Here is a 14,996-nt window from a genome sequence, read left to right as displayed (position 1 = left end):
CTACTCCTAATCAGAATTTCTAGCACCTTTTAGCTCTGAAACAAACAAACAGACAACCTCACCAAACTGTCTGGGGTATTTCTAATTTCTTTTATCAGAGTTCCTTTCACAGTAAATGTTGCAATTGATTTATTCTTCAGAAAAGCAGTAGAGCTGAAGCTTACACATTTAATATCATTTACTTTCTTCAAACATTTTACAAATACAGGAACAGACTGAAAAAAATCTTTAAGATTATACATAAGTAGGTTATTCAAGTGGAGTTAGAATGGCATATTTAATAGGAGAAACATTTTTCATAGAAAAAGAACTCACAAAGACAGTTAAAAACTCCAAATTGAAATATTAAGATTTCCCTTCTGATTTAAAAAGGAAAGTGTGTTTTTCTAAACAATCTTAGGAAGTAAAAAGGTGAACTCTAAGTATCAGACAAAAGAGTCTTACATTTTACTAGACTTATTTAAAAAAAGCTTATAAATATATTATATTTTTTTCTTTAGGATTTGGAAAAAAAAAAATTGTGGGCTAGTTATCTGTAAAAATGAAATAATAATATATATATACCCAAATGGCTTTCTGAGACTGCTCAAACTGAAAAATTATTGCTGCTGCTGTGACTGGATTTAGGGATTAGGTTTTCTTGCAAAGTAAAGATTACATTATGAATGTAAAATGCTCTTAAAAGTTTTTTCATATGAAGATAACTAAAACAAAGTGGATAACTGTAATATTGTCTATTCTTTCAGCTGACTTTTTTCAAAAATCGGTTGACTATTTTCAATACACATTTATCAGTATTGACTTTAAAATCAATTCTTAGTATGATTTATTTTCGATTTTATTTTCCTTGTGAAAGACTGTCTCTTGTTTATTGTAAAATTGCCATGTTGTTGTCAGTATTTTCAATAAGAGTTGAATGATTTTTATCACATATTTTCAAAGACTTATAGGAAAATAAAATTATATAGGAATTTTTAAGATCGAGTGTATAATCTTCATTTTTGGTGGTGTTGTATTTTCAAATACAAAAAATCTAGGTTTTTATTGATCAGACATCAGAAAATTCTCTGCATTTTTATTATTGGTTCCTTGTAATACGAAAGATATAAATGGATAAAATAATTATGCTGTATGTATTTGTAGTATTTCCTTGTTTGTTGATCACTCTTCTTGGTTTTTTTTTCTTGTGTTTCTAGACCTTTCAACCCCAGAACTTGTTACATTTAATATTCTCGCACACTCTTTATAAATACCTTACGCTTAATATTTCAGATTGAAGCTCATTTAGATACACTCATAAATGAGCAAGCTTCCTACGTATTAACAAGAGCTGGTCTGAGTTACATTTATAACGCTCTGCAGCAGCACAAACCCGAACAGGTGAGCTTACAGAATTTACATGTTGAGGGGGTATCACACACTTGCCAACTAGTGGAAATTACGCCCTAATGTTTTTGCAAATTAGCTTCCTCTGAAAGCAAAGGTTCAGTAATGTTGGTTTTTCACATGGGACCAGGACTTTTAGATGCAGGCACTTGCAGCTACAGCTTTTTTTACTGTGTGTTCAGCAGGCCTAGCAGAGCTGGTGTGCAGCAGCCCTGTACCGCTTGTCTGGTACACACTGGGTCTGCATATCAGCATTCCCATTGCACCTAGGACATACTAGACCTGCTGTATATGTAAGCAGCATTCAGCTTCTTCATTGCTTCCTGTGGCACCACGCATGGAGTCCATAGATAGCTGCATGCATTTGGTAATTGCTGTTTTTTTCCTTCTGTGGAAAACTGGCAGATGAGTTTAGTAGTAGTTTGAAATAGTTTCTTCTTTCATCCTTATTTGTTGCTGTAGCTATTCTAGTACCAAGACAGTGAGATTCTCAAAGTGAAAACTTGAGATTTCTTAGAGGAGCTGAAAACTGGAATTCAGAGCTCATGCTCTCCCTTTCTTGTGAAGCACAGTTGCAATGTGGTAGGTGTTAATACAGCCCTTCTTGCCTTCAGCTGTGCCTATGTCCTTTTGTGATCTTTTGTAGAAGTGAAAAACAGTGTTTTCTGGAGAAAGCAGAACTCTGTTGAAGAGCTTTATGTTGTTTCTTCAGCTAATAATTTTGCATAAAGTGCCCAAACTCAACAGATTTTTATGTATAAAGATGAATAAATAAATGTATAAATAATCTGATTAATAACTCAACTTAGTTTTCTATTCATGAGCCTATCTCCTGTTTTAAAACCAATTTCAAGTTGACTAGGGCAGGTTGTTAATGGTTGTTAATGTAGCAATTTTCATTTCTGTCTGTACAGCTGCCTGGCTGCAGAGGTGATGTTGTCACAGAATTTGCTGGGGGGTTAAGCAGCATTTGTGCATTGTACTGCCATACCAGCACAGAAGGTTTACTGGGAAGTGGGTCTGAACTCTTCACAGTTCAAGAGCAGATAGACAGAGCAAAGTTGTTGTCTCTTAAGTCCAGATTACCAAGGTGATGTAGCCAGTTTGCGGTTCAGTTTTTATTCTAGACCTTGTGGAAGGCTATTTTTTGCTTTATTTAATGGTGAAGAAGGAAGAAAATTATTTGAAAGGACATAATAATAATTCCATATTCTCAGCTTTTAATTTAAGGGAGTGGTGGAATACAAATGAGCTGTTAACAGCATTTCACTACTGAAATGGTGAGAGTTTCCAAACATTTAAGATCTTGTAGTGGGACCAAATAAAAACTAACTACTGAACTGATAGTAGTCTTTATTATTTCTCTGTTTCTATGTGCTAGTATGACCTTTTTTATCCCCCTGTTTGATTGTTGATGTTTAGGGTCCTCTTTCAAATTTATCAAGTATGGATTCCGTGTCCCTGAAGGTTGCAATGGTAAGCATTTATAACTTTCATATTATGGTGGTGATGCTGTGACATGGTAAAGAATACTGTTAATTATGTGATTAGAAGATACTCATCTGTAGTAGAAGATACTCATCTAATCAGTCCTGCTCTTTAAGAATAGCTGAATTACATGTCTGGGAATTCTTCATTTGTAGTAATTTGACCACTTGAAGTAATAAATACATAAATTATTTCTGAAAAGGTAGTAATAGAATATTATTTTCTAAGCCTTGAGAAGCAGATCTTTACTTACAACAATGCTGTCCCATGAGTCATCTTAAATTGCTAAAAGCAAATACTTAGCTCTAATTAGTTTTAATCACCAAAGTTTCTTTTTTTTGCCCCTATGCTTTGAAATATAGGTTCTGCTATCATTTATAATCTTAGTCCTAAGGCTTTAAATTTATGCAAGTAGTTCAGCTTTACTCAGAAGTTAGATTCTGGGTGCATGTCACAGTTATGGTTTTTTTATGTTGAAAGCTACAATATATTTTAAAGCAAATTATCAGCTGATATTTTTTCTTAGCGTGTGTGAAGGCTATTTTGCATAGAGATAGCAATATCACAGTTCAGTAGGCAATAATGTGTAATCTCTCACTCTTCTTGCTTAGCCAAGTTTAGCTTTATTCTAAAAGTTTAACTGTAAAGGCCTGCTCATATAGCAGTATATGTACACACCCATGGAAAAAATGGGATTTTAAAAGGTTTTTAAAAAAAACTTGAAAGCATCCCAATTATGATAGTGTAACCCATTTTTTTCTCTTCAGGATTTAAACCAGCAGTTCCCAAGCTGGTTGGGTGAACAGAGCTCTGGCATAGAGCACTCAGTGGTTTACTCAGATCAGCATGCATTCTTATTAAAACTTAGCAATTTTGCATTTAAAATATCTTCTATTTATCATAGTCTTGTAGACTAACAACAAATTTAAAGGCTTCAGCTTGGGGACCTTCTCTTTAAATTATACATGTGTAACACTGTTTTAAATGATGGATGGATGGGGATTTTAGGATTTACCACCCTGAGAATTTTCATTCAGTGAATGAATGGAAGGTTGAATGAATGATGGAAGGTTGCCATCAGTTAGATAAACTTACTTAGGGCCTTGTCTTAATGAGTAATTCCAAGGATGGAGGTTATACAGGTCTTTTGGATAATCTGTTCAATGTTTGATGACACATCTGATAATAATTTTTCCTCTCACTATCTAATTAAAATGCTTCCTGGTGTGATACGTGTTCAATATTCTTCTGTTTTCACCTGTGAGAAGACCTGGTTTCATCTTCTCAGTAGTCACCCACTTGACCACACAGTCACAGAATGATTTGGGTTGCAGCAGACCTTAAGGACTATCTTGTTCCAGCCTGGCCATGAACACTGCCAGGAGTGGGGCAGGCACAATTTTTCTGACTGACTTAAAGACAGGAGTAATGTTTTTGCTTAGAATCAAAGTATGGCTCTTCTTATCACTTTATTCTGTGAGAAAGAGAAGTAGGCTTAGAAGTGGTTCAAGAAGCCTGAAGTGGGTGATATGTGCTTTGTTTTTCCCAACATAAGCAGTGACTCCCTGCCAAAAAGTAAAAAGAAACATGCAAAAAGAATCAAGCAACATGTCTAATTTGGACAGAGTAGATAGTAGATAGCTCTGAAGCTGTCTTGTATTGCCTCTGCATTGAATAGACTCAGTGTGATCTTCAGTGATGTATAAGTACCTGCACCAGCTGCATTGAAAGCTGAGATGGATAATTATAAAAACTAGATTCTCATTATTTACCCTCCACTCGTATTCCTCAGAGTCAGAAATAAAATTTTGGTGGCAGAGGTGCTGAAGTCAATCATTTGTTTTGGACAATTAAGTTCTATTTCTTAATGTAATCAGGGATGTTTTCAGAAATGGTGGTTTTGCCTATTTTTGTGTAATAGCAAGGTGTTAATATGTTGATCTCATATTCTCTAATTGCAGGCTCAGTTTGATCGTTATCTGTCTGCTCCAGATAGCCTGTTAATGTCCCAGCTGAATTTCCTTCTGAGTGCCACTGTGAAGTAAGTGCCTTGCCTCTGAATTTCTATTATGCCTGAATAATGATCACAAAATTGAATTTGATTAAGTTTTAGTGAATCATGATGAGAATTCAAGTTATCAGCTGGGATGATATTTGCATTGTCCTTCAGGTCGCAATTCAGTTTTGTTCCGATTCTCCTCCTTTTGAACAAGCAGCGAGGAGTATCTAATTCTGTAACTTTCTGAAGTAGTTACCCTTGATTTAAGAGATACTATCAAGATGAATTACATTAATCTATTTTGAACATGGTCTGCTGTGTCAGCAATTTTTTATCAACTAGGTGGTAAATTGTTTTAGAACTATTTTGTAAGCTTTCCAAAGACAGGTGAAATATATAATTCTCCAAATTTTCTTTTATCCCCACTGCTTTGTCACTTCTAGAATTTTCACCTTTGTTGTCTTCTGCTGTAGAGTATTGGCATTCTGTCTCATTGAATATTTTGCTGAGATTATTTTACTTTTCACCTAATGTATTTTTTTTAGAGATTTCTTCTTTGAAGTATGGAAGTAAGAACTTTATTATTTATCTCTTGTTTTTTGAGCATGACTGAACCCTAAGGCAAGGGAAAGTGCCATGAATGCCTTTCCAATTAAATGTGAATCACATGAAGACTTTCTGTAGTACTAAACTCAGAGAATTATATGTTGCACTGATCAAAAACTTTCCTTGACACAATTTTTCACACTTCTGTGAAGAATGCAGGTAACCGAATATACCAGAAACTGAGACAAGCACATCACATTTTACATAATGCAACAGTGTGAAGTTCCATTATTAGTGCTTGTCCTCTGTGGGGTTGTATTACAGCATCTTGCAATTAAAAAATGATGTGTCAAGGGAAAAATAATTATTGTTGGGAATTGAATAGAACAGTTCAGTTGGAAGGGACCTACAGTGATCAGCTAGTCCAGCTGCCAGGTTCTGGTGCTGCATTGCTCAGGTTCTCCTCATCCAAAGACTTCCAGTGTCACACCATACAGGTGGAGCTTGGTGGGCACAGGGAATGCTGGTGTTCTTCAGCTGGCATTGGGTGTCTCTGCCAGATTTACCATTCCCACAGCTCAGCTGGCAGAGCTGACCCTGTTGTGGGTCTGTGCACTGTACAGATCAAACACCATAACTTCACCAGTAATGTCATTGAAACACCACAATTTCTGCTTCTCAGTGTCAGGGCATTAAACCTGCATTTTGGCTCTTGATATATTTTCTTAAATGTAAATCTATTTAAAAATTGTAATGACAGTAAATGTATTTTGAAAGCCTCAACTTTTCATTGCTAACACAGAGGCAGTTTTAAGAGGTAGGCTCTATGCTACCATAAAGACTCTGGCACAGTGAAATTACTTGAACTTAATCAATCCTTCTGTCAGATGAGCCAAGATAAACTGGTTATATAGGCACTCTTAGCCTTATCTCATTGATAAGCTTTTTAAACCTCTCAGCACATTTTAAGCTGAATTCGTATTATCTTGCAGCAGTGGACAGTTGAGAGGTAAGAAAGAAGCCTTTTGTGAGGATGATTGCTATAGCTGCTTCAACTCAGCTAACATGCAGAAGTTTATTAACCTGCTGTAATCAATGCTATAGGTCAGGTTCTGCTCAGAGTGAAAACAAAAGAAATAAATCAGCCCATTAGCTTTCAAACAACTACTTTTAAACACGCAATCCTTCTGAAGTTAAAATGCCCATTTACAGAGATGCTTGTAGAATTGCTGTCTTGACAGTCAATATTTTCAATAGTAAATCAGCCTTGAAAATCCTGAATTTTCTCAAAATTCAAGCAAAACATGTAACTAGTGCTATAATTTTAATCCCTGGCTATAGTAGTTGGAATTTTCAATTTTGAAGATATTTTTCCTCAAATCAGATAATTGAGAGCTGTAACCTATGAGGTCTTTGGTTCTCAGAATCAGACCACATGCTGTGATAAGGGACCAGTGTATGATATACTCATTGGCAATACCATTTAAGCTTTGCAACTGTGAAGAACATTCCTTCCAACGTTACCAGTGCATGCTCTTGTCTTTCAAATTCCTTCACTCATTTAAAAAGCCTTAAGCTATGTATTCATGTGGTTGTTGGTCTTGAAGAGCTCTTTTCATTCGTGTTGGATCACAGAAACTGAATGCTGGGATTACTATTTTTAGCAAGTGCTGCCAATTGTGTTAGTAATAAATGTATCACGTTGTTATGGCAACTGAAATCCTAATGTACTGATTAATGACACTGACATTATTTGATTGAACAACACATGTGATTCTGTTCAGTCCTCTGAATATTTTAACAAGCTTTTTTTATTTATTCATTTGGTACACTAGTTCTACACAAATTCAGTGTGCAATTCTTTCATAAAGGATTGTCATGTTACAGTACCTTAGTGATCCCAGGCTGAGGTCAGAGACAGTTGTCTTACCTGAGCACCCTGACTATATTTCCCTTATAATAGTGGGTTTGGGTTTGCTATTATAAGGAAAGTCTTTTATTTTAGATATCCTAATAACCTAGTAATACTGGCAGTTGATGCTGTATATAAAAAAAACCTGGATACTGTGTGTCAGAGTAAAATGCAGGTTTGGTCTTCTAATCTGCTTTCTCATAGCCTCTGTTCCTTAATGTTTCCTGCAAAGACAAAGATTTTTGTACTTTATCTTTGAAATTTCTTCAACTTGTCAATTCCCAACAGTCTGTGAATTCAGCCCTGATTTTAGTGGATGCAGTTTTGTTGCCTTTATTTCTCTGCTGCATATTACAGCAGGGCTGAATCTGGGTTTGTGGTTACCTTGGTTTCCTCAGCTTCTGCTGGAGTTCCCGTTGCATGGGTTTGGCTGTAAAATAGTTGTAACTGCAGTTCCTAATAGATAAAAATTCATCTGCTACTGTAAGCACTATCACCATGATGATTAAAGTAAACTGATTTAATGGGCAATGTAAAATAAAATTATTAGGTTGTCTTTAAAAAATACTAAACTTTCCAGTTAAATTTAGCATTCAGTCTGTGTGCATTGTTACTCATTTATCTCCAGAAAAATAACAGTACATAGACTTCATAGCATTGTTGGTAAAAGGCTGTGTTTTAAATCTCTGACCACTATGACTAGTTTTTGTCTGATTATGGAATCTTGCTGTCAAGATAAAACAAACAGAATATATTTGCTAGTAGATAAAAAAAAAGTGTGTATTTACAAAAGACAGTGAGAAGCCACTGGAGATAGAAGGTAGACCACTAAGTTTATCAGTCTTTTAAAAGATACAGGCGTGTGCAGGTGGGAAACTGATGTATGCAAATTTAATCCTTTTGCTTGATTGTAGAAATAAAGAAGTTCCTGTCTTGGTTATCAGGTCATATATGTGAGTTTATCTGTGTACAATACAATGAGAGGAAGAAGCCTTTTTAAAAAAATAAATTAATGTTTATTATTAATGTGTATATTTAATTCCATGTCTGTAGTACAGTTATATTCCCTACAATTTGCAAATTATGTTATTTTGTTTTCTTTTTTAGAGAGCAGATAATAAAACAGTCAACAGAACTGGTCTGCAGAGCTTACAGTGAGTTGTATGCAGCTGTGATGGATCCTTCAAATGAATATAAGGATCCAGAAACCATCCTACACAGATCTCCTCATCAAGTTCAGGCGCTCCTTTCATAGTCTTGGCATCCCCCAGATTTATCAGAATCTGTAATTCTGGATTTCTTGAGTATTTGCATTGAATTATTTTTCTGCTTTGAATTTGGATGTGTAACTGTATAGTTAAAATATGTAGGAATGCAGTTTTCTTTAATCTGCTTGGCAGAAACCTAGTCTTTCCTGTGTCTTTGAATACTTTCAATAGGCCAGAAAATAGAATATAGATTGAAAATTATTTTAATGTATTTCTCTGATGGAAGTGGACCTTGACAATGTGCAATCTCTTTGAAAAAGGAGAAAAGCTTTTTTCCTTGCTGTACATAATCCTTTCAACTACAGGTTGAACCAGTGTCAAATTTTTATTTGCTCTGTTGTCTGTTCTCTCACTCTTTTTTTCTCAGCCTGCCATCAGTAAACACCAATAACTGAAATTTTAATACAACTGATACACTTCAAATGACTCATGCATCACTTTTGCAGCTCATAAATCATTTCAGAATACTTGATGCTCTCTTGCAAATCCTGTTGATTAAATCTTTGAGGCAAAATTTGTGTGGTTTTTTGCAATCTATTTTCTGGTGTTTTCTGTCAGAAAAAAAATGTTTGTGACTCGGTGCTTATACATAACCTGTAACTTAATGCTTTAAATTATTTTTCTAATTCTGTTTTACTGGAAGGAGTTTTGTTTTCAGTAGGAATCCTTGTATCAGTTGAAACTTGCTGATCTCCTAAGGCTGGGACCAGTAACAATGTAGGTTAGGAAAGTGGTTTGCACAACACTATGTCCATTCCTCCCTCACATGTACATGATTTTTGTCTGGTTTGGTTTTATGTACAGGAAAATGTCCATCTGCTCTAGTTCAAGTATTTACTCAGTTCATAATCCACCAAGAGATTTTCATGGTTTACATCACTTGGGATTTATGGGAGAGCTGGGGTGTGTAGGTTTCCCAGTCAGATGCACAGAAAGCCATAGAAAGCTTTCATTTCTTTCCTCCTTTGGTGCAAGCTGAAGCTTCCCTGTGTAGAAGCCTTTATATTACAAAGTTATTTAGGGAACTTCTGCTTCCAGGAAAAGAGGAAATTAAGTAGGATACATGTTCTCTTTTGGTCTTGTGATAATTATCTGCAAATACCTTAAGCATAGTTATTTTTTGGGAAAGTATTGTTAAAGAGAAACCTTCAAGAAACAAAAAATTAGTAGAAAGGATTTGTGACTAGGATTTTTTGTTCATTTGTTTTTAAAGGATAATTTAAATGAACTGTTTTGTTGGAAGCATTTTACTTTTTTTCTTGTCTTTGTTACTGTAGGAGTGTCACAGAGTTATTACAGTCGCCTGAGTTTACTCTCCCATTATATGTGGCTTATTTTATGTACATCAAGGGGGAGAGGAGCAGTCATTCATATTGAATAACTTATTTTACTTTTATTAGTAGTAATAGCCCACATATAAAATACATACTTGGTGGCAGCCAAGTCCACAGCTTAGTGTATGCTTGCAAAAGAGCAAGACATAAAGAGCAGCAGCAATACATTTTAGCCTCTTGGAAGACTCATTGCACAAAATGCATTCAGTGCACTCAGAAAACAGCTTCTGTGGTAATGCCACAATAAAGCAATAGCTCCTTTTCCAAATGGGAGTAATTTGTTGGTATAGAAAGTGTAAGTGACCCTGGAGTTCTTGGGCCAGGCATAAATCTTTCTGTAAATATGAATGTTAGATTTATTCTATTTAAAATCTCTAGACCTGTAAGACAAAAAAAATCTAGAAGCTTAGAAAAGCTGTAATGGAAAATTACCAGCTAAGGCTCTTTATATTACTCAGATTTTGCATTGCCATAGTATACATTCAGGTGGCTGTTCATTGTTGTTTAATAGTGTTAATATCACTTAATATGCCTGTAATTATTATCTAATATATGAAAATTACATCAGTTGTGAAAGGACTATAAATTAGCTTGAGATGAGCATACTCATAAGAGTGAACTTTTTCCTGATACTGCTCAACCTCAGTCTCCAATAATCTGTAGCTTGCATGAGGATTAGTAAGAAGTTGCTTCCTATCTTTGATTCCATTTAGAGACCTACTCATGATTTTGTCTTCTCTTGGTAAAAATGCAAAAGCTATAAAAGATGTTATTTAGGAAAATTCAAGTCAATTGCTAATTTTGGTCTGTGCAATTAAAATTAATGACCAATGGTCACAAATAAGAAAGGACTTCAATAAAAATATTTGACTTACTGACTCTGTCTTCCATGTTGTTCCTTTCTCTGTGTTGTCTTCCTGTGAATAAAAAGAAAATGTGGTTAGATTATTATCTGTCTTTCCCATCTTGGCATTTCTGACCCTTTTATTTTACAAATTCCCAAGATTTCCATGCTAGGAACCTTGAAGGTGCAGTCCCCTGACTAGCTAGAGGATCCATAAACATTGCGGTAAATGAAGTCACTCTGGATGTCAGTACCTGGCCCATTTTCAGACCAGTTACTGCAGCTCTGACTTGAGCATCCCATGGCTGAAGAGATGCTCTCATGGCTGGGCTGAGTCAGTCAGCCCTTCTGCTGTTGGTCCTTATCACTTTTCCTGGAGGGATGTGGCTTTTCCTGCAGAGAGCGATTCCCTGCTCTGTGCTGGGCCATGCCTGGGGAAGGTGGGAAAAGAGAGGGGTTTGCACACTGCCCATAGCAGGCAGCACTCCCTGTGTGTGACACCCTGGCAGCCTCCTTCTGAGAACAGATGTGTTGTCTGGTACAAAGAGCACTTTCCTGGGAAGTGGGAGAGCTGGGTTCTGGGCCAGAGGAGTTTGGAATCAACATATCCCATCTTCCTGGCGAGCACCCAGCCCTCTGACTGTTGTGTAGTATGAGATGGGGCAGGTCTGTTTCTTCTCTTTTGAATTCAGCAGCTGTGCGTAAATCAGTGCAAAATATGGGAGGCAGGAGATGGAATAAGCAAGGTGGAGTTTGGCCCTCTGGCATGTACATAAGGGGTCTCTGAGTCCTCCAAGATGTGGATCTTCCTTCATTTGTTACGTCAGGACCTTACCTTTGATTCCAATATGTGAGTCCCTAAAACAGAATTAGGTTCCCAGGACTTTATCACCCACAGACTATCCAGTGAGCAGCAAGATATGGAGTTGAGTTGGGTTGAACCCAAGGTGGTTTGTCTGCACTGGTGCAATTCCTGTGTGTTCACTCCTATGTGTACAATTTCCTCCTTCCTGCTTTATAAGTATGCACATACCACTGAGGAAATGCAATATAAAGTTGTTTTAGTTACAGCAAGCAAGCGGCAGCCATGGTGATTTTTTGTTTTCTATTACAGGAAAAGAGAAGCTTGCAGGGGTTTGGAAAGGTGATAATCTATTTGCTTTGCAGCATTTCAGAGTGCTCCTCCCTATTTTCTAAGATTTATGACTCTAGCCCTGCATTCTGTTAGACTCAGCTGTAATTATTTTTATTAATGTTTTGAAATATGTTTTGAGGGAAAACACTTTCAGAACTGCTAAACTTTTCCATTCATTTAAAAAACTGTATCTGTTCTTTGATCCCTTGGCTTGCTGAGTCACTTTGTGGGCAACCCAGGGGGTGGGATGCTTATAAAATTTTGAAAATTAAATGAAGAGGTTAGACATATTTCCATGAGCAAAACACACCCTCCAGAAAGGATCACAGACATGGGTGTGGGTTTATTTGAAATCCACTGCCACCTGCTTCTGAGGGATAATGTGAGAAAAGAGACATTTGCTTATGATGAGGACACCTATCCAAAATGGCCTGGGTAGGGTTATATGCTGCAAATGGATGTTAAATTGATGTGATGTTCGAGAAGTTAAGAGAATTTTCAAAAATAGTATAACTCAACTCACATACTGAATTTATTTGTTAAAGATTTCCAGAACCACCAGTCTTAAGAACTTTGCAAACCTTTCAAGCCAATCTAACAACTGCTGTATAAATTCTAACCCTTGAATATTTAGAGTAGAATGAGATGCTTTGAGTCAGACAGTGCATACAAAGCAGTAGTTGAACTCAGTGCAAATATGTTTCTTGAAAGAATTTCAAAAAATGGGAAATTAATACAATTTGAACATGGATATTTGTCCTAAGGGGTAGGGGAGGCAATGCCATTCATGTGGCAAGGCAAATCTCTCTGGTAGTCCACTACACGGTAGGAAATCAGCTTCAGTTTTTCAGAACCAAAGTCCTTGGAAGTTTTTTAAAGCTGCTCGTGTGCTGCTGTGCTGTGCTAAGCTGTTGGCTGCCCAGCGAGGCAGCCGAGCTGTGATCCAGTGGGGATGGCCATGCTTGGTGTAGGTTGTTACCAGATGCTCAAAAGGTGGGTGAACCTCTTGGCATGCTAAGATCTTTTTTCCAATATCTTTTCTCTATCCTTTAGTAAAGAGCCACTTTGTGCAGAGCTAATGCAGGTCTGACGTAAACACAAGACATTGCTTCTGGCTTGGTCCTTGACCAGCTGTTTATCCACCCAGAGATGGTGCTGGTAGATCTCCAGCAAAGTCCTCTGGTGCAAAGCTAAGGAAAGGCAAAGCACAAAGGAGCGCTTTACACCTGAAAATGTACACTTTTGTACATTTCTGTACATATCTTGTACATTAAGGCCTAAATGAGGGTACAACCCCCTCATGCTACGGTTGCCACACTGACTTTGCATACAATAGAAAGATGAACCACAAAGGCTTTGCTCTTAACAGGAGTTTGTTTTGACTAACTTACTTTAGCAGTAAGGAGACATTGGTGTAGCAAGATATGGCTGAAAGGTGTTTGATAGATTACTGCAGAGGGGCTGACTGAAAAGAAAGAGACTGTTGCATGTTTCATATTCAGACAATGAAGCTTTCACTTGCTGCCTGGTTCACAGATGTGGCATTGTCAAATTGCAGGAAAATGCCTGACAGACTGTATCATTGACTATTTTAGGGAGGAAAAAAATCAGAACACACTATTTATAGAAGCCACACAAATAAGTACTGAGTTCTTATCAGACAAAGATAACATTAGTTGTGATTTATCAAAGTAATCTTTATTTTATGGAAAATGGATAATAGGGTGTAATTTAATCCTCTGTGAATGTAATGTATATTTCAAAGGGTTCTTTTTGTCAATAAAACCATTTGTTGTACTTGTTAAACTAATTAGTCTTGTTGCTGTTGCTTAGGACAGGATAAAAGATGCCCGTTAATGAAAAAGGGGAGGAAAAGCTGGGTTTGAAAGTTTGTGAAATATTTTGTACTCATTGCAAGCCAGTTTTCTGATCAAAATAGATTTTGCCTCTCACTGGAAGCTTGTGTTAACTGAGTTTGTGAAGTTTATACATTTTTCTTTTTTAATTTAAAAAAATAAAGGATTGCCCCCAAAAAATTATCTAATCTCTCTGCTTCACCTGCTCCAGGCATCAAGGTCTCCTCCAGCTTTTTTGGCCACCAATGCTGGCACAAGCTGCCAACCCCAGAGCTGAGTGTCGGCAGGGAGGGTGATGTTCCTGGCTGCTTCTCCCTCCTCTCTGCATTTTTTCCACCATGTGCAAACACATTTCAGGAGTCACCGAGAAAGTGAAAAGGGAAGAAAATTGAGCTGTCTAGGTGCATCCTGTGCTGGTCCCTGGACAGCCACACACCTTTCGCTGGGTGAGGGCAAGTTTCGCAGGGACAGAGCATGGGGCTGAAACTCTGTTACAGAGTCTTGGCTCTGAGAGGGCTCCTGGTGGTGCCAGGAGCCAGGCTGTAGAGGCAGGGCATGAGATCATTCTTTGGATCTGCAGTTGACCTTGGAAGATCAGAATGTCAGAAGTGGGTAAGAGTCAGAAGAGGACATTTATTATAATAATTTTTTCATTTTTCCTTAGTGTTCTGATGTCCTTGTTTGTAGCCTGGCAGCCTCATGAACTTTTAATAGGAATTTATGAATGATTTTCAGAGGATGACCTAAAAGACTGGCTAAGCACTTAAAGGTCTTCTCCCTTAGAAATGTCTCAGAAAATGCTCCTCAGAAGGACCAAGTTATGGGGAAATATGGTCTTTTCCTGGTTGTCTGTAGCAGTTTTACATGATCAGGCAAGTTTCTTGATTCTCCTTGTACCCTCTGTTGTAGAAACTGTCCAAGTGCAACATTTCTAATTGTGAATTACTGCATCCAGTGGTTTCAAAGGACTTCAAATGTGGACACAGAGCTGAGAAGACTTGGTCACGCATCCAGCTCTCAGGGCCCTACTGGAGAGATTGTGGAGCAGATCTGCCCTCTCCAGCCCTTCCCCACCTTGCTCTGAGGACACCTGCCTACTTCAGCAGGAGAGACTTGCCCCTGGTACACAAAGGACAGTTCCTCTGCTGCCCTATTACCCCTGTTCTTTGTGCAACTCACAACTTGGGATAGGGCTGTCCATCTCCTTCTCAGCTGAAAAGAAAGGACA

General features: G+C 37.2%; 1 protein-coding gene across 2 annotated transcripts in view; it reads left to right on the top strand.

Annotated features, from left to right (window-relative positions):
- The window catches only part of COG6 (component of oligomeric golgi complex 6), a 53,856-nt gene extending 43,045 nt beyond the window's left edge, over positions 1 to 10,811 (top strand). For both annotated transcript variants that reach the window (XM_058829583.1, XM_058829584.1), the window contains exons 16-19: positions 1,273 to 1,380; positions 2,809 to 2,862; positions 4,836 to 4,915; positions 8,439 to 10,811. In XM_058829583.1, coding sequence (XP_058685566.1) covers positions 1,273 to 1,380; positions 2,809 to 2,862; positions 4,836 to 4,915; positions 8,439 to 8,586 — 390 coding nt within the window. In that variant the 3' untranslated portion in view covers positions 8,587 to 10,811. The remainder of the gene's footprint in view (positions 1 to 1,272; positions 1,381 to 2,808; positions 2,863 to 4,835; positions 4,916 to 8,438) is intronic.
- The last annotated feature ends 4,185 nt before the right edge of the window (positions 10,812 to 14,996 follow it).

The sequence above is a fragment of the Poecile atricapillus genome, chromosome 1 (assembly GCF_030490865.1).
Source record: "Poecile atricapillus isolate bPoeAtr1 chromosome 1, bPoeAtr1.hap1, whole genome shotgun sequence".
NCBI classification, from domain to species: Eukaryota; Metazoa; Chordata; class Aves; order Passeriformes; family Paridae; genus Poecile; species Poecile atricapillus.
The sequence above is the reverse complement of the archived record's forward strand: the minus strand, read 5'-3'. Positions and strand labels throughout refer to the sequence as shown.